The sequence below is a fragment of the Pleurodeles waltl genome, chromosome 12, assembly GCF_031143425.1.
Source record: "Pleurodeles waltl isolate 20211129_DDA chromosome 12, aPleWal1.hap1.20221129, whole genome shotgun sequence".
NCBI lineage: Eukaryota > Metazoa > Chordata > Amphibia > Caudata > Salamandridae > Pleurodeles > Pleurodeles waltl.
The window spans coordinates 568,984,504-569,004,840 of record NC_090451.1 but is presented as its reverse complement, the minus strand read 5'-3'; the positions used below and the strand labels follow the sequence as shown (position 1 = coordinate 569,004,840).

The following is a 20,337-nucleotide window of genomic DNA, read 5'->3' as shown; positions in this document are numbered from 1 at the left end:
AAGAGCTTGGCATACCAGTGCACACCCTAAGCGATGGCATTTGAAAGATTCAGATGGGAATGATCCAATAGACATGCGCAATACAGATGACATTTACCACCCAAGATCCCTGTATAGGATTCTGGCAGACAAGTTTGCATCTTAGGTGAGTAGAAAGATGCGGAGACCCCTAGAAAATGAAGTTTGTGCTTGCCTGAGCTCTGCATGCTTGCATCCTTCTCTTGAGATTAAATTCCCCCTCATCTCATATGGTGTTTCAGTGTCCTGTGACCACCTAGTGTTGGAGTTAGATTGGTCGATCCCTCTCTAGAATGCTGGATAAACTGGTCATGCTCATGTCGAAAACAGCCCTCCTGGGTCTTCAAGATGAGGTTGGGAGTGTGAGGGGCTATAGAACACTTGTTGGTCTGGCAATGCCAGTGGACAAAAGCATCAAAGCAAGAAACTGGAAGTTGTCACGACCACCTAGCCTAGCACTGTGGAGATACGGCAAGGACTGGTGTGCCAAAAAAGAAGAGCCAGTTTATATTGCCAGAGGTTGTCATCAGAAAATTGACAAAATCTGGAGTAAATGGTGGGAGTATTGTGGTTTGCTTTCTATGCAGGAGATTGTGCCTGTTGTTGCTCCAGTCCCTTTGTAATTTACTGGAGAAAGCGGTGGGGGGTGGTGTGGCTTTGGTTTGGAAGCAATTCTCTCCTTTATTGTGTTGTTGTATCTTATCTTCAAAAAACAATAAAATGTGTTTATTTAAAAATAAATGTGGCCCCAGCCCAAGGCACAGACACCAAAATGGCAGCCCCCTTGCCACATTAATTAAAGAAGCTAAGAAACTCATTCAAAGGTTATATGCAATTGCCAGGACAAGCACCTGCATGTACTGTGGCCCTTAACCATGAGTCTGGACAAGGCTGAAAATCTCAAAGCATTAGACAACCTGATTGTGTTAGTTGCTATGCATCATCTGTTTGCTTGATTCTGCAACTGTGCTTTATTCACAGAACTTTTGCTGCTCTTTGTTGATAAAGGTGCCTTCATAAAAGAACAGGGGAAGTTTGTGACCACATTTACATCAATGGACAATGTTCAGATCTCCATGAAAATAAGTTTTTGACCAAAAGGTTTCTGAGTGTGCCGGCCATGACAGGGAAACATTTGTCCAGCCACATTTGGAATCAAGGCTCGCAAAAAGGTCAGAGCAACAGAAGCACTAGGTGTGGACGCAGGCAACGAAGTGGATTCTGCAGGACTGCAAGGGGATTTTTCCAATCTAAGTTGGGAATGAAAGCTGGCCTTGATTGCCCATGGGTGGAATCTACACACCAAAGACCTTTGGATGCTTCAGACTATGGAAGATTTTTGCACAGAGTTTTATGGTTCCCCAAATCAGGAGAGAAAGCCACCCTCATGCAATTCTTTGGGAAAAAGAAGTCTCCAAGAGATGAGAAGTGGCATAAACATTGTGAAAAGAAGCAGTGGGGATATGAGCAGATTTTTTCTGGAAGTGAAAGAGGACACACAAGGGCCACTATCCTCTGATCAGTGTTTGCAAGTTGAACGAACTGATGGGAAAAATAAATCCAACTCACTTGGTATCCTTGTAAGCCTAGGCGAAGGCCTTTTACCAAGTATCTGCATATTTTCAGAACTAATCACCAACAGCTGAGTCAACACACATGAACAATGGAGACATTTGCTAAGTGAGTTGAAAGACATGGCATTTCCCACATAACAAACCCAAGTGAAAACAAAAAATAAGCATATTTACCTCAATCCTGATTATACTGTCCTTCCTATAAGCTCACATATTCTTCCCGGTCTGTACTTATTTTGTCCTCAATCACCTCTCAAAAGGAGAGTTCCCAGTCTGTCTTATGCCACCTTGCATTTGTGAATTCCATATGTGTAATGATCTAACTTCTCCCACCACAGAGAAACATGAGGAGTAGTATTGGCTTACCACTGCACTGTTTTGTGGTCTTAAGTTTTAGAACAGTACTGGCTCACATAACCAAGGTGCAAATATAGACGGCAAACCACTGACAATCATTTTATCAGCAATGGGCCAGTGAGAAGTCAATGTTTTTTCAATGTGGTCTTCATGATGTCAGTTTGTGTTCATTCCTATCTTATGGGGGACTCCCACCTACACATAGAGTACCCTTTTTATCAGAAGAGTGAGAATGCAGGTTCGCTGGTAGTTCTGGAGTCTCTGTCACATCAATATGAGAAAGAGGTTTTTTTTTACCCATTCTTTGACATTTGCAAAGCTTTTTGGGTCAGAAAATGTTGAATGATCTATGTAAGCCACTCCACTGGAATTACCCTGGGCCTATAGTCTTGTAGTCTTTACAAATACCCAGTGATGGCAGAGTTCCCAGCATGCTGACGGAACCTGTGTCCAAAGATGGTTGCTATCCCCAATGGAAAGTGAGAATAAATAAGTTTTCTTTCGGGTACAGTATTGCTTCTTGAAAGGAATTATGGGTGTGCAAATATGCTTGAATCATGCATGCTACACCACTCTCAATCCCGCCAGGTCTACGTTTTTCAGAAATGATCGCACTCCAGCCATCCCTTGTGGAAATATAGTGGCCTAGATTTTTTGGCATGGTGTTAAAAGTCTGCACAGCCCTCTATGTAATAAAAAAAAAAAGTGTATTGATCCAGGGCAGTCATGCCAAGCTTAATTCCACGGGGTCCCTATCTGTGTGGAATGCCCAGGGTTAGCAGGGTTCCCTCAGTGACAGCAAGGCCCAAACGCGAAAGCTACAGCCCTGGACACCGAGATCAATTGTGGAAGCTACGTAATAGCTTTGACTCTTGCCATCAATAATTTTGATCTTTGCCAATCTGTCAACCTTATATGGGAGGAAAGACTGATTGCAACCTGAAGGTTGAGGATTATGGCCTGCAGTGAGGATAGTTTTATCCCACTCCCTCCTCACTGGGCACAAAAATTGCATATGTGTTATGCCCTTGGGTAGTGAGAGAATAATTGCCCACAATGAGAGGACTGCCTGCTGCCCTCCTCCAAATAAAAATAATTCACTGGTCTGCAGTGGCGTTCTGCGCCACCCCCTGTGGTGCTGTATGGGGGTAAAACCATTAATTAGCCCCCCATTAAGGGCAGAAAGACAGTGTGGACCTCTGGGTTGAGCGATGAGGCCAGATGCCAAAGCGGGCCAGCACACCACCCATCTTTTTTTTCTACAGTGAAAAAGTTGCTGGTGGCTAGTGGAGCTTTCTGCACCCTACTTCCACATGGTAGGCTCACTGGGGATAAAATCCCTCAATGAGCCCATCACAAAAGGGTCAGAAAGACTGTTTAGGATGTTTAGGGAGGGGGGGGGGGGAACAGGTTGCCATACCTGGGGATGATACCCATAAAACCATCCCTTGTGTCAAGCAGGTAAATCCCTATTCGGGTATCACCCTCCTGCAGTAGTCCCCAAGTAGGAATCCACTTCAACAAGACTGAGCTCTGATCGCCATGGGTCTGGTTACCCTGTGGAACTCACATGGGTTGTGCTTTGCTGTGTAGACTCAAGCCCCTTGCAGGTTCTGAAACTCCATTCCACTCATCTTCCTCTCACTCGGGGAACATAGGCTCAAATCTCCCATGTGAAAATGGTAGAGTGCTCGCCTCAGTGCTCCTCTGTTAACAGTGAAGGAGACCACACAGGAGGTCGTCCTTCAAGACACTGTTGTGTTTCAAACTAATTTTATTGCGCCATCCAGAGCCTCTCCATTGTTTCTTTAATTCCAGCTGGTCACGGCTACCCTTTCGAGTCTGGGAAAGGCTAAGCAGGTGAGGGAATGGGGGCTTAGAACGAGAGCCCAAAACAATGCTGCTGTGTTGGAATCTTGGCAGTCACATCCATATGACATGTTTTAACCAAAAACCAACAAATATTAATTTGCGACCTCAATCTGATAGTCCTAGGGCGCAACCTTCTCTGCCAAGGATTTTAAATCATGACTTCACTCTTTCAGTGGCTGGTACTGTAATCAATTTTGACAAAAGGCATCTGAAAAACACAAGGTGTCTCAATCCTTACTCTAACTAAATATGGATGATGTCCCAATACTATCTATCCCAAAAACCTGACTGTTCCAACCACAAACCATGATTCTGTTTTCATCCCCCATTCCAAAATAATCCGGTACTGCTTCAAAGCACCCAAAAACATGCTTTAACAGTTCACCAGGCTTCCTAAAACCTGTAAACTCCCAAAATGAGATCCTGCCTCACCCCTCCTCTCCCCAAAACATAGGGCTATATAATCCACTACACACGCCTGCCCAATATGACATCTTCCAGGATCCCTTTACCTTATTTAGAATATGGCTCCTGGTCCACTGTTCAACCTTGACACTGTAGGGGTGTGCTTTGCTGCCTCAATGGAAGACTAACCGCCATACTTCGGCTGGGCAAGTCAAGATCTGTGCCTGCAGCAGAGCTGCTATTTAAAAACAAATAATAAATGTTCCTAACACAATGGGAGCTTTCTCCCAGCTGTGGGGTCATTTCTTTGGTTTCCTGTTCACGACTGTCAGCCATTTAGGGCAGATGATCTGACGTACTTTAACACACGGCCAAATGTCTGACAAGCTGCTGGTTACAGATTTCCACCAGAACAGCTGACATAGACTCCGCTCTCCAAATCATGGGGTTCCCTCTACACTAAACAGATCAAGGACTGCAAACTCAGCACAGGGGTTATATGCCAGATTTCTGAAAGAACAGGCCTGAAATCTAAATGAGGCCCTTAGTCCCTTATTCCACAGTGTAATAGACTGTTTTAACTCATGGCTTGTCAAACTTACCTATCAAACATTTAAACAGGCACGCTCACAACATTTTGGGGAAGAAGTCCCACACAAACAGTAAGGTAGGTTTTCATTTCAGATGTTCATACGAGTCCCCATGGGAACACCAGGGCAGGTCTCTGAAGACATAGGTACCCACCTGAAAGGCTTCTCCTTTGAAGAGTTGACTCCAGCGAAGGAATGGCTCCTAGTGATGGATGTGGAGAGAATCCGTCGATGAGGCCTGACTGAGAGCGACATTGTGGATAGCGTATACGGTGAACTTCCTGCAGAGAGACAAACATCAAGAATCTTGAGTTAAGGAGTGCGAGGCTAAGAATAGCTTACAGATTTTACAGGAAACAAACTAAGACACAACTAATGATTCCTTTCTCGATACAATGGTAATGGCAAGATTATGTAACTGAGGGAAAAAAGGTATAGGACACCTAGCATTGGAGGAACACTGAAGACATTAGCAAATAAAGGTTTTTCTATCAGTTTGTGGAGCTTTCAGAATAATACTACTTTCTTGGTGCTGAAAGCGAAGTGCCTAAGAACAACTTTGTAACAAGATAGTTCAAAATGTTTTATGAATGCATAATGAATTCGTGGCCACATAAAGGAAGGGCAATCCTCAAAGTCTGAACCAGTACAGAGCAGGAAAACCCCTCTTTCCATACCAGATTAGAGCAGGGAAAGACAAGAACACAGTCAGATGAACTCTATTCAAGAAACAGCATGCTTATTGGGTATGCAAAAAAGCCAGTGCACCCTAAAAAGCAATGAAGTAGTCTTGTCTTTTCTATGAGCTCTAACCTAAGGTCAGTTGACCACATTCTAAACAACCAGGAGGCTTCGGAAAAAAAACAGATTTTGACTCCTTATCTCAGAACTTATGACAATTCAGGTGGATAACAATGTGGCTATTACTCTTGTTTTTTCAGTAAATGACAATATTGGAAGTCTACATGAACACCTCACAAGCCTGATAATGTCACCACCTGAATCTGGGAAAAAATCCACATATGAATCAAACCCTAAATGCTGTTCCAGTTCTAATGGCCAATATAATCTGACCAGTGAATCTTGCTTTACACCCATCACCACCACTTCTGTTTTCAGCTTAAGCACTGTTGGCCCAATCTGTCAATAATGGCTCCCAGAAATATAAGCAGGTAAAAGAAAACCCTGGATGAACATCCACTCAGATGCTGATTTAAGAATCATTTCTAAACCTGAATCAAAGAAGTCCAAAAATCTGATTAGGTGAGCCTAAAGACGCAGTAATATATTTAACAGCAGATGGGAAAAACTGTCCCAGAAGAACTGAACATATCAGATGATGGACTTTATGTTTCCATGGAGACAGTGGAATACATTGTCTCCAGTTTACCAAAATGGAAATCATAGGAGAATCCCAGTTTAGCATCACTCTTGGGCAGAGGTTCATTAAAGTCGGCACCTTCACTGCTGCAAAATCTGTAGCACAGACGAGGCCTAACTGAGGATCTATTCATATCACTGAGAGAATGTTCTCAGGGCATGGGGGCTTTAAAATGGTTAGCTTACTCAAACCCATGACGACCGAAGTCTATAGCCCATGCCAGAGAAACAAATACAATTTTATGAGTACTGCGCGGGAGGCAGCCCAACACTAAGTGGGATGATAGTGGATTAAGCATTTTGCACTATTTGTGGATAGCAAGAAAAGTAGGAAAATGAGTAATGGTCAGATTACTTAAAACAGTCATGCTCTTCCTTGTCACCGTCCTTTCCAGATGACAGGATTGATCCCTACGAAAACAATACAATAAAGATAAAAAGAGATATCTCAAAGTATTTAAAGATGCACCTGCACATAGTGATTTTAACATAAACCTTCTCCCAAGAAGACAGTAAAATATGTTTCTCTCTCAATCAATACTCCTGCTAGAACAGCACAAGGATCTTAATCACAAAGGCTTGCTCACACGACCAGGAGAGTAGAAAGCAGAGATGAAGGAACAACAAGTCCTCGGATGATTTTGAGGCTTTCAAAGTGGCCACTAAATCTCACCACCATCTCAGAGTCACCAGGAAAGTCACCTTGCAAGACTACATCAGCGCCACCGCTCACAAGACCAAATAACTCTTCACCGTGGTCAAAGTATTTGCCAACCCCCAATCAGAAACAGAAGGGGTCCCTCGATCTCAAGACCTCTGCGACAGGCTAGCCAACTTCTCCCACTGAAAAATCAAAGACATACATGACAGCTTGGTTCCCAAGACCTTCTGAGCCCTCCAACAGCCCCCCCCAGATCCATCCCATCGAACCACTACAGTCTCTATACTGCTGAACCACCCTCACCAGACATGAGACCCGCACCATGATGAGCAGCATCGACTCCGGAGCCCCTACTGTCCTCACCACATTTTCAACAAGGCCAACACATCCATCGCACCTGAGCTCTGACACACCCTCAACTGTTCCACAGAGAAAGACACTTTCTCAGAGGACTGGACAGCACACCAAGATCTACCCGCTCTTGAAGAAACCCACGGCTGACCCCTGGACTTCAAGAATTACCACCCCATCTCTCTGCTGCCTTTCCCAGCCAAGGTCATTGAAAAGGCCATCAATACTCAGCTCCATAAGCACATCGAGGACAACAACATCCTGGACACCTCCCAATCGAGCTTCAGGAGCAATCGCAGCATGGAGACCACCCTCGTCGCCGCCGCCTCATCCTACTGGATCTATTGGCTGTCTTTCACATAGTCTCTCACCTCCTCCTCTGCTCCAGGCTCCACACAGCGGGCATCCGTGGAAAGGCCCTACAATGGATATGCTCCTTCCTTTCTGGCTGGACACAGAGAGTCAGACACCCGCCTTACCAGTCAAAACCTACAGAGATCAGCTGTGTAGTTCCACAAGGCTTCTCCCTGAGCCCCACACTCTTCAAACTTCTACATGGCCCCACTAGCATCCATCCTCAAGGACCACGGACTGAACATCGTCTCCTACGCCAATGATACCCAGCTAATCATCTCACTGCTCGAAAACCCCACTACTGCCAAGAAGAACTTCCACAACAGGATAGAAGCCATTGCCACCTGGATGAAAGACAGCTGCCTTAAGCTCAACTCTGACAAGACCAAGGTCCTCATCCTAGACTATTTACATTAGGCTGGGACAACTCCTGGTGGCCACTGACCCTCTGCACCAATCCACCTCCGCCCAACAAACCACACACACAACCTCGGCATCCTCCTGGACTTATCGTTTACCATGACACGCCAAGTCAACTCAGTTGCATCCTCCTACCTTCACACTCTGACTTCTCTGGAAGATCTACAAATGGATCCCAAAGGACTGTAGCAAAAACGTAACCCATGCCATGATTACCAGCAGACTTGACAATGGCAACTCGTATACGACGGTACCACACAGAAGAACCTCAAGAACCCATAGCATATCAAAAACCCCTCCGCCAGACTCATCCTGGACAAAGCCTGCGGCTAACATATCTCCAATCACCTAAGAGACCTCCACTATCTCCCTATCGAGAAAAGAATTGACTTCAAGCTCCTCGTCCTTGCTTCCAAGGCCCTCCATGACCAAGAACCCGCCTACCTCAACCGCCGCATCACCTTCTACTCCCCCACCAGACCTCTCAGCTCAACAAGCACTAGCCACTGTACCCTGCATACGGAAGAACTCGGCTGGTGGGAGATCCTTCGCCTACCTTGCAGCAAAGAGCTGGAACACCCTGCCCTCAGGCAGTCACCATTGCGACCCCAATTCAGGAAGGACCTTAAAACCTGGCTCTTCAACTGAAGCTCAGAGGACAAACCCCCTTAGCGCCTTGAGACCCTTATCGGTGATTTGTTGCGATTTATAAACTCTGATTGATTGATTTCTGTGGCAACCAAGAATAGTAGTATAATCATTACTGGTAAATAATCCAACCAGTACCTCTTCATCATACAAGTCATCACTCACAATGACATAAAAAATGCAGAGATCTCCATTCCAATAACTAACATTCACCATAAGCTACTGCCAACACACAACAGCTTAATGCATACACATTAGTAAAATAGAGATCAAATGTTTGAATCTGAAAAAGCATCCAAACCAAACGCACAGGTCTAAGGGTAAACATGTAATTGGAAGCTTTGTACAAACTTGTAGGGCATGTCCAAATTACCAGTCCTACCTATTCTGCCAGAGGGACAACACTGTGTTATGTCCCAAAAGTGGACTGGCCCCTGTCAACATCCCTTGAAAATCAGCCACGGAAAGTCAACCTTTGTAAGATTATATGCCATTGAAATAGCTAGTCTCACACATTAAGGCAGCCCTAAAAGCACAAAAAGGAAAATAGAGTTTGAACAGGCAATGTACATTTATTCAGCTCATTAAACATCCAATATCTATGCTAGATCAGAATGAGCAGCTACCACAGACTCAAGATGATATGGAAGAACAATCCCAGGAACGAGATGAAAGTAAGACATCACCTTAGACATTGAGAAGAAGTGGGACGTCGTACCAGACCTAATAGAAACCACAAGTAAAGATCCTAACAAAGTAGTAATGGCACTTCTTCCATGCCTAAGCAGAAGTAACAGCCATCAGCAAAAACAAGCTAAGTGTAGAGAATCTCAGATGATTCTCCTCAGAGGGTCCAAAGTGCAGGGAAGCAAAGCAGCTTAGACCAGAGGCAGACTTCAAACAGAAAATATATGCAGATGCATGGGCAGCGAAAGATAAATCCTCTTCAATAGCTAAAATGTATAATGCTCCAAGTCCTTAAGATATACACTAGGTTTGCTGAACAGATGTAAAGTAACCAATTGCCCCCTCACAGTAGAAAAAGAAAAGATAGGGAGGAATCTGTCTTTAAGGAAACCAAGGACACTGGGAGGTTCAGGTACCAATGGATAAAGGCATAATCCCACAGACTACTTACAGAAAGAAGTCCACATGGGAGTATAGGCCTTAGCAGCCACCAGTCTACAGTCATTTTAAATTAACCCCATTTGTAAAGCACTGCCTACCATTAGTGTGGCACAACTGCACTTTCTTAATCTGGGTAGCCGCTTAATAAGGGCCTGGGATTGTCTATTGCTCAATTGTGTGTGGTTGTTTGATAGGGTATATTTAATACTGAGTTTTTGAAAATCTAATTTAGTGACTGTTCATACTGGTTATTAAAAGAAATGAGTCAGATTCAGATAGATCTTTGTAGTGGGTTATGTGTAGTGTGGTGGGTGTCTGCCAAATGACGTTGTCATTTTTTTGTTGAGCTGAGAGATCAGTTACCCATTGTCTGGTATATGAAGATTGTTGATAGGAAGGCATCTCTAGCCAGGGAGATAGTTCTAATGCAATGTTGTGCTTGTGTAAATGTTGTATGTTTAAGCTAATTTGAAAAAGGGTTCTACGGGTATTTTGGTGTTGTGCAGGGGATTGTTGTTGGCATGCCACGGCTTTGCTAACTATGTAACTCTGATCTGTGCTGTGCTCTTGAGGGTGTACAATCTGTGGCATTGGATAGTAGGCTACTTAGCTGCAAAGAAGTTATTTTGTAACAGTGAAAATGACCCAAGGGACTCCACCTTTTTCCATGTGCATGAGAGGAACTATAACATAAGCATCTCCTAGACCAGAAAGGGGCTACAATGAGGACCAGCAATCTCCTCCAGCTGCTGCTGCTGAGAATTCTGGCTATTAGTGAGTTGAGGAAAAGTCAAGAAAGAGACCCTAAAGTCAGGGAAAAGAAAGAGCATTCCTCCTCCATTCTAATAGATCGTTCTTGCTGAAGCAATAGAGTGGAAGAAGATGATTTTCTCTGGATGTGAATGTGTCTATACATGAGACCCTGAAGCTGGCACAGATCACACAGACTACTGCATTGCTAAAGCAAAGGTAATAGAAAGAGGGAAACACCTTGCTCAGAGAGCTCACCCTGAAATTCTTGATCCATGGCATATAAGACGTCTTCATGGTGCCAAGTATACCTCCATTCGATGGAACAGTGATGTAGCAACTTCTGCTCGACCTACTCCTGCATTGGTGCTTCACATAGACCATTATTTCCTCTGTTCTGATGAAAGGTGTGACAGACATCACCTTCTCTTGATCACCAGTTTTTGCTCCAATTTAATGAGTAGCTGCTTTAGAAGTGACCACAGACCATAAACTGAGGACCCCCAAGGGAGCCACCCCAACCCAACATACTGGCATCCACTCTCACTACCAAATGTCCTAGTAGACACAGTCTAGCGCCAGGTCCATGAAAACGCAGACCTACCACTAATGCATTCTTCTAAAAGATTTGAGAGCTGGGGACCATTTGATCATGTTCCATGGACTAGTGGGAGCAGTGCTGAAGGAAGGCACAGCAGAGGCTTCAAATGCATTCTTGCATAGCTTGCTGACACTGGAGCCTCCAAAGTCACGATCTGATCTTGATCATCCTTTGTGCTGTTTACAAGGCACTTATGAATTCTGGCTTCTGTGTTGTAACCAGGGATCACTTAGCCACAGATAATCTTCAGCTGTACGCTTATAGTGGGCCTCAAATGTTAAAAATGTCAATTTGAATGGACTTTACACTCTGGACCAATCAGTCATCCAGAGAAGAGCTTAGGGAGATCTCGTTTTTATAAAATGACCAACCAAGTGTAGCAAGGTCTTTGCAAACACCCTTGATATAGATTTGAGGCGAAAAGCCAGGACTACTAATTGTCAGGATTGTTGGGGTCCCAACCTGGTTTTTCCCTTCTTGTGATGCGCTGCACTAAAGCGAGCCAGCTGCAGTTAATGCCAGCACCTCAAGCATGACAGGCATGGTTTATATATAAGCTGCGCCCCATTATACAAACACCAATTGCAATTCTTTCCGAATTGCTGCATCTGGTGTAGGGTCTTCCAGGACTCCTGTATCCATTGCTTGTTTCAAGTTCTGAAAGGGTCTGCTCCTTGACCGCAACGATGCTCAGGAGGAGTCTGCTCCTCACCTGCAGTGATACTTTGGAGGAATCAGTTCCTCATCTGCTTTACTACCTTGGAGCAGTCTGTTCCTTCGCCCGCTCAGATGGGCAGTTTGCAACCGCAGCGCTTACTAAAGATGATAACATGCTTGCGCCTCTCACACTTTGCTTCATTTACCAGAAAATATATATTCTTCAATTTCCATGTGCCATTTCTGCCTCAGGGGGTAACGCACAGTGCTGTATCGCCCTGAATATTCCTTTCAACTCTACGATCATAAGCGTGTGAATATTGGGATAATAATATAGGAGTCTATATTCTGTGCATGTTCATTTAAGTGTGTGTTGGTGTTTAAAACTTGTGAATTAGCAAAGCATAAGATGGTCCAGTGCATGTGAAGTTAACATTCACTATATTGGGTATGTGAGGAGATGCTTTATAAAGGAGCAGCATTCTATGTTTGTGGAGATACTTTTGTAAGTGCAGCGTTCTATGCTCAGCATGGGGGAAATTATGCCAATCATAGCAAGTATTATGGTGATTTATGCCAGTCCAAAGTGTATGTGCATTGTTCCTGCATAGTATCCATAGTATCAGATTGTACCTACAAGTGGGAAAATCTGAACCTTAGGAGAATGGTTGGTGCCAAGACATATTGCCACCTTAAAAATAAGATGTGTTACAGAAGATAAGCACTGGTATGTGCTTTATGGTTGCACTCATACTTAAGAAATAGGACATAAACAGAACATCTACATTTATGTTCCTTTATTCTTTTTTATTTAAGGTACAGAATGCCATCTTAGCACTTGCAAGAGGGATGAAGCATCCATCAAAGATGGGAAAGGGGATCTCACCAGGTGTTTATTTAGCTGTAGTGGAAGAGCTGTACACTGATGATAGATAGTGGGATATTATATACGCTAGTCCCTCAGAAATAAACTTGTACTCTCTCATCTCCTTACAGAAGTCTCAAGAAAACAGGAAGGTTCAGTAGTCCCAAAAGAAATTCCAGTGTCCGAAGTTTTTCTTTTTTTTTCCTTTTTCTTTGTCTCTCTCTCGCTCCCTCTTTCTCTTTCTCTCTTTCTCCTTCTCTCGAACCGCTGGTGTACTGGAAGAATGGGCACTTGGGAGTAAGTTTCCTCCACATCTGTGATAGACATAACATCTCCTGGGGGGTCCATTCAAAACTAAGCTAGTTAGATCACAAATATACATATTTTAACTTTCTCCTTAAATTCTGAGAAAGATCAAGCAGAGCAAATTGGGTGGGGTGGAGGGTGCCTGTTCTAAGCACTGGAGACAAGTAGGAAAAGGAGCACCCTCCTGCTCTAGGCACAGCTGAGATGGGAAGCAAAGCTGTCTGGAAGGAACACAGAAGTGTATGCAACTGGTAAGAAAGGAAGGGCCAAGACTGTGAAATGCGTTATATGTATGGGTAAGACGTTTGTTGAGAAAACGCTTACGTTCAGGCAGCCAATGAAGATTACGTAAGTTAGCAATAATGGTTGCACGAGGAGGCAGATTGAGAATAAGCCTGGTGGTTGTGTTCTGGACCACTTCAAGTATCTTGTAAAGATGTACCAAGATGCCAACATAGAGGGCATTTCCATATTCCAGTCTATTGCTAATGAGAGCTTCGGTCCCCCAGCATTCCTCTGGAGTTGGGTGAATCGCATTTCTATTTTTTTTTTTAAACTAACTGATTTTGAAATTAACAGCTCCAGCTCACAAACTGATAACAAATGTTACAACAGTAGTTGGTGAGGAGTCATCACTATGAGACAAACAAGTATCAGTGTATAGGACTCAAGGTATACATTTGTTATTTCTCCCACCGCCAGTGAGTATATCAAGGCACTGTGTGACAAATACTAGTGGAATATCATAGAATAAGTTCTCTTCACTGCATGTGAGACTTCAAACTTTCCTAAAGTAGGTGAAAGTTGAGCAAACGGGGTGGGTGATGGAAGAGAGAGGTTGAAGGGCATCTCGGTGAGCTGGGAAGGGATGAAGGATCAGGACCATCGGAAGGCAGAAATGAGCAAAGAAGTGGCATAGTCCATCAAACCGGGTTCTTATTATGGGGGAGAGGTCCTGAGGTGAGATCAGTGGTCCGAGGAGCCATAGAAAGGGGGAGAAACATTGTGAGCCAGTCCACCATAACAATATATGACACAACAGGGTGGAAAACCAGGATTTGGGTCCCAAGTAGCGACTTCCATATAGCAAGGAGGTGGGGGGATGGTTGTGCAGTCTTGAGGATGGGCTCAAGGTGAAGATGTGCTCTCAATGTGAAGTTCAATAACATTTGACTAGAGTAATTTCCGTTCATGAGCAATTGGACGAGGACAGAGGCCATTAGCCTTCTCTATGTGTAAAGTCACAGCATTGGCCTTGACCCCAGCCACAACGTACATTTTTGTGACCAGGCCACACTAGTAGGCACCAATGGATCTTTCAGTGTATTTCAGCGTAATCACAGGCTTTGCAAAGATTACGGCCAGGTCGTGGAAGCAGAAAGCCAACAAGTCTTTCTTCGGTTTTTGTTTTTTTTATTAAGTGCCAGCATCCTAAGTTTCCAATGAGTCCACTCTCGGCAAGTCTCTGACCATAAAGAGTTTGTGTGTCACGTGAGCCCAATATGAGTGTAGAGTAGGGCAGCCCCACAGCTTATATTTAAGGTCCACAGCCGGAGTGGCACACCTAGCGCAGGAGTCTGAATTACTGGGGAAGATTCTATAGATTCTTTTAAGGGAGAGGTTAGCACTATGTAGGAGATAGGACTGTATGAGGATTATGTGCGCACTTTGGGAAACTTCCTGGATCACTCTAGGTCTCTCGCCCATTCACTGTCACACAGGGCTCTGTGGAAATCTGTTTCCCAGGTATCCCTCAAGTGCAGCAATGAGATGTGCGCACGAGTGACGAAAGCCTTGGTGCTCCTCTCACACAACTGCTGTGAATTTATTTTTTCGAAAATAGAATATTTGGCACACTAGACCTTAGTCTACTATGTTGATATTTTGCCATATTTCCGGCAGATCTTTCCACAGGAGGCAATGTTATATTCAAATCAACAAATGTTTTCTCAATTAAAAGTGCGGCTTAACCATGATTACACAGTGGCGACTGCCACTGTGTGATATGTATATATTGTAAACGTATGTTTAGATTTTAGCCTTAGGTACTATGAGAAACACAGATCATTTGTTTTTCTCTTTTTTGCATTGTGGTCTCAAGGGGTGGGTTCTCCTCACGCGTTGAGGACAAGGACAATGTAGAGGGATGAAGATGTAACCCCTTTTATTTGATGAAGTTGAAATAACGAAACACAAACCTTGTAAATGCATGTTGGTAGGTTATACGTAGGAATACAGAAGTTATGCAAGCTACAATTTAAAATATCATGCAGTTAAAGACTTCATCACATCCAAAACATTTTAACATTATATTAAGGTAGCATCATGCCGGCATATTTTCTCCTCCGTTTTTCTGACATTGAAAAGGTGCACCATGGGCAACAGGAGGTCAAGCTTCCCCCTATCAAGGTAAACAGATGTAGTCACGTGTATTAGGTGGTCCCAGAACATCTTTGGAATTCATGAGACCAAGGTACAGTTCTAGTATGAGCCCCACTATTTAAAACACTTACTCCTAATGTGTACCTTTTTATTGTTATGTGAACGTTTTTATAAATCACATTCCAGTCCTAGATAAAGGGCAGCAAAATTTTGTAATTTAACAGTTTACAGAAACAGTTGCATGCATAGCATGCAATATACTACAAATCATCTTCACTGAATATGCATGTTATTTTTGTTGCCAGTATTAAAACCAAGGAGGCTTATGTACTTAAATAAACCTTTGTGAATTCACTTAAATATGGCGGATTTTAGTGAATTTCCAACTCGGTGCCTTTCTGTCCTAAACACTTGACACAAGTCATACATTAATGAATCACTAAACTTTACTAGCGGGCACTGCAAATCGATGCTTTGTGATTCACTCAGTTCTGTTTCTGGGCTTAAAGAAGGCGAGAACATATCTTTCCCCAGCACCTCACATCCGCTATGCACTGTTGGTCCTACCACTTTCAAACACCATGGAGATCATTCAAGGTGATAGCAAACTATTGACATGTGACAGCAAGAACATTAAGGTGTGTGGCACTACATACCTTCAACCATACCTTCCCCTTCTACCGCATACAACCATGTCAAAAGAAGTTGTCATCAGTCGCTGCAACCTCTATTGACACAAATTAAATTTAATATGCTTTACTACATATGCTGCACTTTTTTTTCAATCCAAGTCGCCCCTGTGAAAGACTCACTTTTGTCATCTACTGTGAATAGTGTGAATGATTATAGTACAGACAGAAGACTGGTTCTATATTATTATTTATATAGAGCGAACTGTTTTTTAATATTCGGTTTGAACTTCTTAAAAATTTCAATTTACAATAAATCTTTTATGCTAAAATTGAAGAGAAAAATCTTGAACTTACGATCCTCTCCAAGGATAGACATTTTAAAAAAAATGTTACAAAAACTCTTTTTAGACATGAACTAACTGAATTATCGGGAAAATTATGGTACTTGCCAGAAAAGTACAATGGAAAAAACCCAATTGTAAGCAAACAGTGGAGGGGAGTTAAATTCATTCATTTTTCTGTTTGAGCTATGGAAGGCTATGTCACCAAATACTGTTATTTTTTTTATAGCATTTTATTATGCTTCAGGCTTTGGTTACATATCGATAGGTGTGTACATTACAGGCAGTATCACATTCCAAAATGATAGAACAGTGAAGAAGCGTTCAGATGTATACAATACAAATCCGTGTCAATGGACATGCAGACAGCAGTCAATAAAGACCGTCAAAGACAAAGGAAAAAAAATATATGCAATGAGACATCATTAGCAACCAATTCCCAGTATCATCAATCAGTGGCATCAAGAATGCAAACACCACCCTGAAGGGGAGAAGCACTGAATGACATCTCAGGAATTAGGCCGCTTCTACTAGAAGGAGCTTCTCTTATTTAACTGGCGTTGTAGAAACAAAGAAAAGAAAGCAGAAATGTCTGTGTGGCGATGACTCGCCATGGGGACCCGGGTACATGCAATGCGCTGGGTCACAGGCTCTGCACGGGGGGGGTGTTCACTCACCAAATCAAGTGGCACACAGGAAGGCAGGGAAGGGGAAGTGAGGGCAGAAGGACATTGAGAGGTGCTAAGACATTCACATCATCGCCGATCATAGATGGAGAGGATCCCCTTCTCTCTTCAGAGGACGCTCATCTGTTTTGGCCAACAGCTCAAGCATGTATGTATCCAAAGCATCTATTGCAGACAGTGCCCCCTGAGCTATTGGTAGCGATTTCCATGCCACCATCTCAGCAGTTGCCCATTTGAGAATGTCCACTGAAAAGAGTGATAACAGCGGCGCAACACAGTCTTCCAAGTCATTGCTATTCGGCGCTTCAGGAGGGCGAATGCCAAATCCATAAAGACTATGATATACTTTTTCTTACAAGTTCAGTCATTTATCCCCAACAGGCAATGAAGCAAATCACATAGTAGAGGGAGGCCCACCAATTCGGACAGCATCTGGAGAGCCCCTCCTCAGCAGTGAGCATTCAACAGGCAGTCCTTGATCATATGGTAAAAGTCTGTCTCTGCAGCATGGCAACAAGCATAGAGAGGGAGACACCCAGAAAAGTGCGGTGAAGGGGCGCCGGGCTCAAATAAGTCTGGTTGACATAATTAAATTGTGTGTAAACTGAGTTTCGGGAGAAACCCTGCACCAGTTTTAGGGCCTGGCTCCACTATTGGTCCACCAATGCCTGACAAGTGGGGTGAGCCCATTCATCCCGCAGGACCTCGAGTGTGAGTGTACGAGGCTCCAGCAGTCAGCTGTACCACAATGTGATCGCATGCCTGCCAGAGCCATGTTCTAATCGTGCCTTCAAGGCTGAGGACATGGGAGGTTCAGCTCTGTGCAGCCCCTACAGAGTGCAAACGGCCTCTACAAATGCAGTGTAGGCAAGAAGAGGGCCCTCATGGATCTTGTTTCGATCCAGATAGCCTGGAAGGACATCAGGAGCTTAGGCTCATAAAGGTCTCCTAGTGCGGCAACCCCCATATCCGTCCACATCCCTGCACTGTGATGTTAAGCAATCTCCTGAAACATCGGGAGCACACATAACAACATATAAGAGACATATGGGCCTGGGCCACGATATGGGGTTACATAACAATCCCAACAGGCCTGGCCACCCTAAGCATGCTCCTCATCTTCGTTGTGTTGCCTCTCGGGTCCATAAGCAATTCCAGAACATCTTGTCCACCCAGGTCTCGAACAACGCAGGCTTGCTCCGGTGTGGGGCTCGGTCCAAGCCACAGCATGGACCATCCTTCTCAGAGGGGGGAAAACAACTGTAACACCACTCTTTTCCTCCCAGACCACATGAGTAAGGACCAAAATCAGGTCTTGAAAGAAGCACTGGGGCAGGGAGACAGGTAGGGCTGAGAGCAATTGAGGCAACGCCAGCATCTTAGCTATTGACACTCCCTCCATAGGGGAGAGAGGCCGGGAGTTTCAAAATATCAGTATGCTACGTACTCCAGTCAGCGCCCTACCCAAATTGCCATCCACTAGGTCAGGTAACACCAGTATAAAGAAAAGTGTTGTAACATCATGGTAAAAGATAGGACTTGGCCCCTTTTTGCCATAAGTCCGATGCCCCACCAAAGCCTTTCAGTGCCTCCATCACCCTGGGTAGGTCCCTATGGAAATCCCTGAGAAATATCAACGCTTTATGCACATCAGCAAAATCACCTCCCAGTCAAGGCCACTCCAAATAGGCCACTTCAACCCGTCTCCAGAAGAGGTCTGCCAACGACTCTGTGGCTAAGGTGAAAAGAAGGGGGAAGCAGTCACTCCTGGTGAATGCTGCGACATATCAGAAACAATGTTGAGTTGTCTCTATCAGTATATAAAAGTTCTATCTATTGTTGAATCTCTGGGCCCAGATCCATATGACACAGCATGTCTAGGAGGTAAGGCCAACTCAGGGAGCCAAATGCTTTCTCAATATCTAATGAGAGGGCCACACCAGGAGGACCTCAGGAGGTTGCTCATTCAAGGGGCAGAACTACCCTCGAAGGCTGAGGAAAATGTTTCTCCCCGGAATAAAGTTGTTCTGGTTGGGTTGCACCAAATCATCCACATGGTGTAATAGTCGATTCACAATAACCTTCCCCAGGACCTTACAAAAGCAGCCAATAGGAATGCACCTAAAGCAGATTCTTATTTGGCTTGCAGAGTACACCAACTAGTGCCTCATGTAGGGACAGTGGGATTGCACATGCTGACCTGGCCGACTGAAGCAGTTACAAAAAGTGAGGAGCTAGCGTTGCACGGTACACAGAATAGAAATGCAAATGGGAGGTCATTTGCCCCTGTTTTTTTTTTTTTTTGCGCCATCTGGTCAAAAGCTAAATGAACCTCAGCTAGTGCCAGCAGTGCATTCAGAGCCTGAATATGAAGCAGGTCGAGGTGAGGGATTGGCAGAGTATCCACGTAGTCCAACTGCCTGTGCTCCTCAGCCTCCCCATGGCGCTGATAGATTACTACAGCATCTTCTAAGAAGGGCTCATTAATGGCCATCTACAACGTGAGTATGTGGTTGTTCGGGGACCGCATGGGCATCAGCCTTCGTCTCTTGTTCAAAGCACACAAGCCACACTGCCACCAGCCTCACTTTATCTCCCTCAACATGCTGTGGAGAAGCATACTCTACATAATCAAGTTGCGCTAAACTGTTTAGCTGGGCAGCATGGTGTCACCGCAGTGTTTTAAGTGCAGCTCTATGATCCTCACCAAATTAATTTCAGCTGCTTGGATAGCTGACTCTAACCTTGTCAACTCCAGCCTTATAGTTACTTTCACAGCATAAGTGGTTTTCATACAGATACAGCGAATGACCGCCTTGAAGGCGTCGCACTCTACCTGTCTGTCCAACGTGGTGTCCTTGCGGAGTCAAAAGCACTGAAACACTTGCATACCAACGGTCCCCTTAAACCCAGTATCGAGGAGCACCTTGGAGGATAGTTTCCACGCGAGTATGGGTGTGCAACACCTGCCACAGCTCAACACCTCCAGGAGTGGGCAGTGGTCCAATAAAGTGTGGCCTAGATATTCAGTCGATCGAACAAATTGGGGCATTTCAGTATTAACCCAAAAGGAGATCAATCCTCATGTGAAGTTGATTGACTTGTGAGAACTAAGAGTACTCCCGGGCCAGGGGGGTTCAGTGAGCACCATATGTCCCAAAGCCTACTATGCTGAAGCCAGTCCGCTAGACAGTGAGCCATCCTAATCGGCTGCGCACCATTAAGTAGAGAAGTAGACCTATCCATGTATATGTCATGTATGCAATTGAAGGCTCCGCTCCAGAGGCTCAGAGCTTGTAGATCCTGTACTAGCGTTGGTGGGAGGAAGTCAAGAAAGTGAGACTGACCGGAGTTAGGTG

At 44.3% G+C, this 20,337-nt stretch overlaps 1 protein-coding gene across 3 annotated transcripts in view; it reads right to left on the bottom strand.

Annotated features, from left to right (window-relative positions):
* RIPOR1 (RHO family interacting cell polarization regulator 1) overlaps nt 1–20,337 on the bottom strand; it is a 1,174,702-nt gene that overhangs the window by 1,079,805 nt on the left and 74,560 nt on the right. For all 3 annotated transcript variants that reach the window (XM_069217674.1, XM_069217675.1, XM_069217673.1), the window contains exon 2: nt 4,971–5,097. In XM_069217674.1, coding sequence (XP_069073775.1) covers nt 4,971–5,071 — 101 coding nt within the window. In that variant the 5' untranslated portion in view covers nt 5,072–5,097. The remainder of the gene's footprint in view (nt 1–4,970; nt 5,098–20,337) is intronic.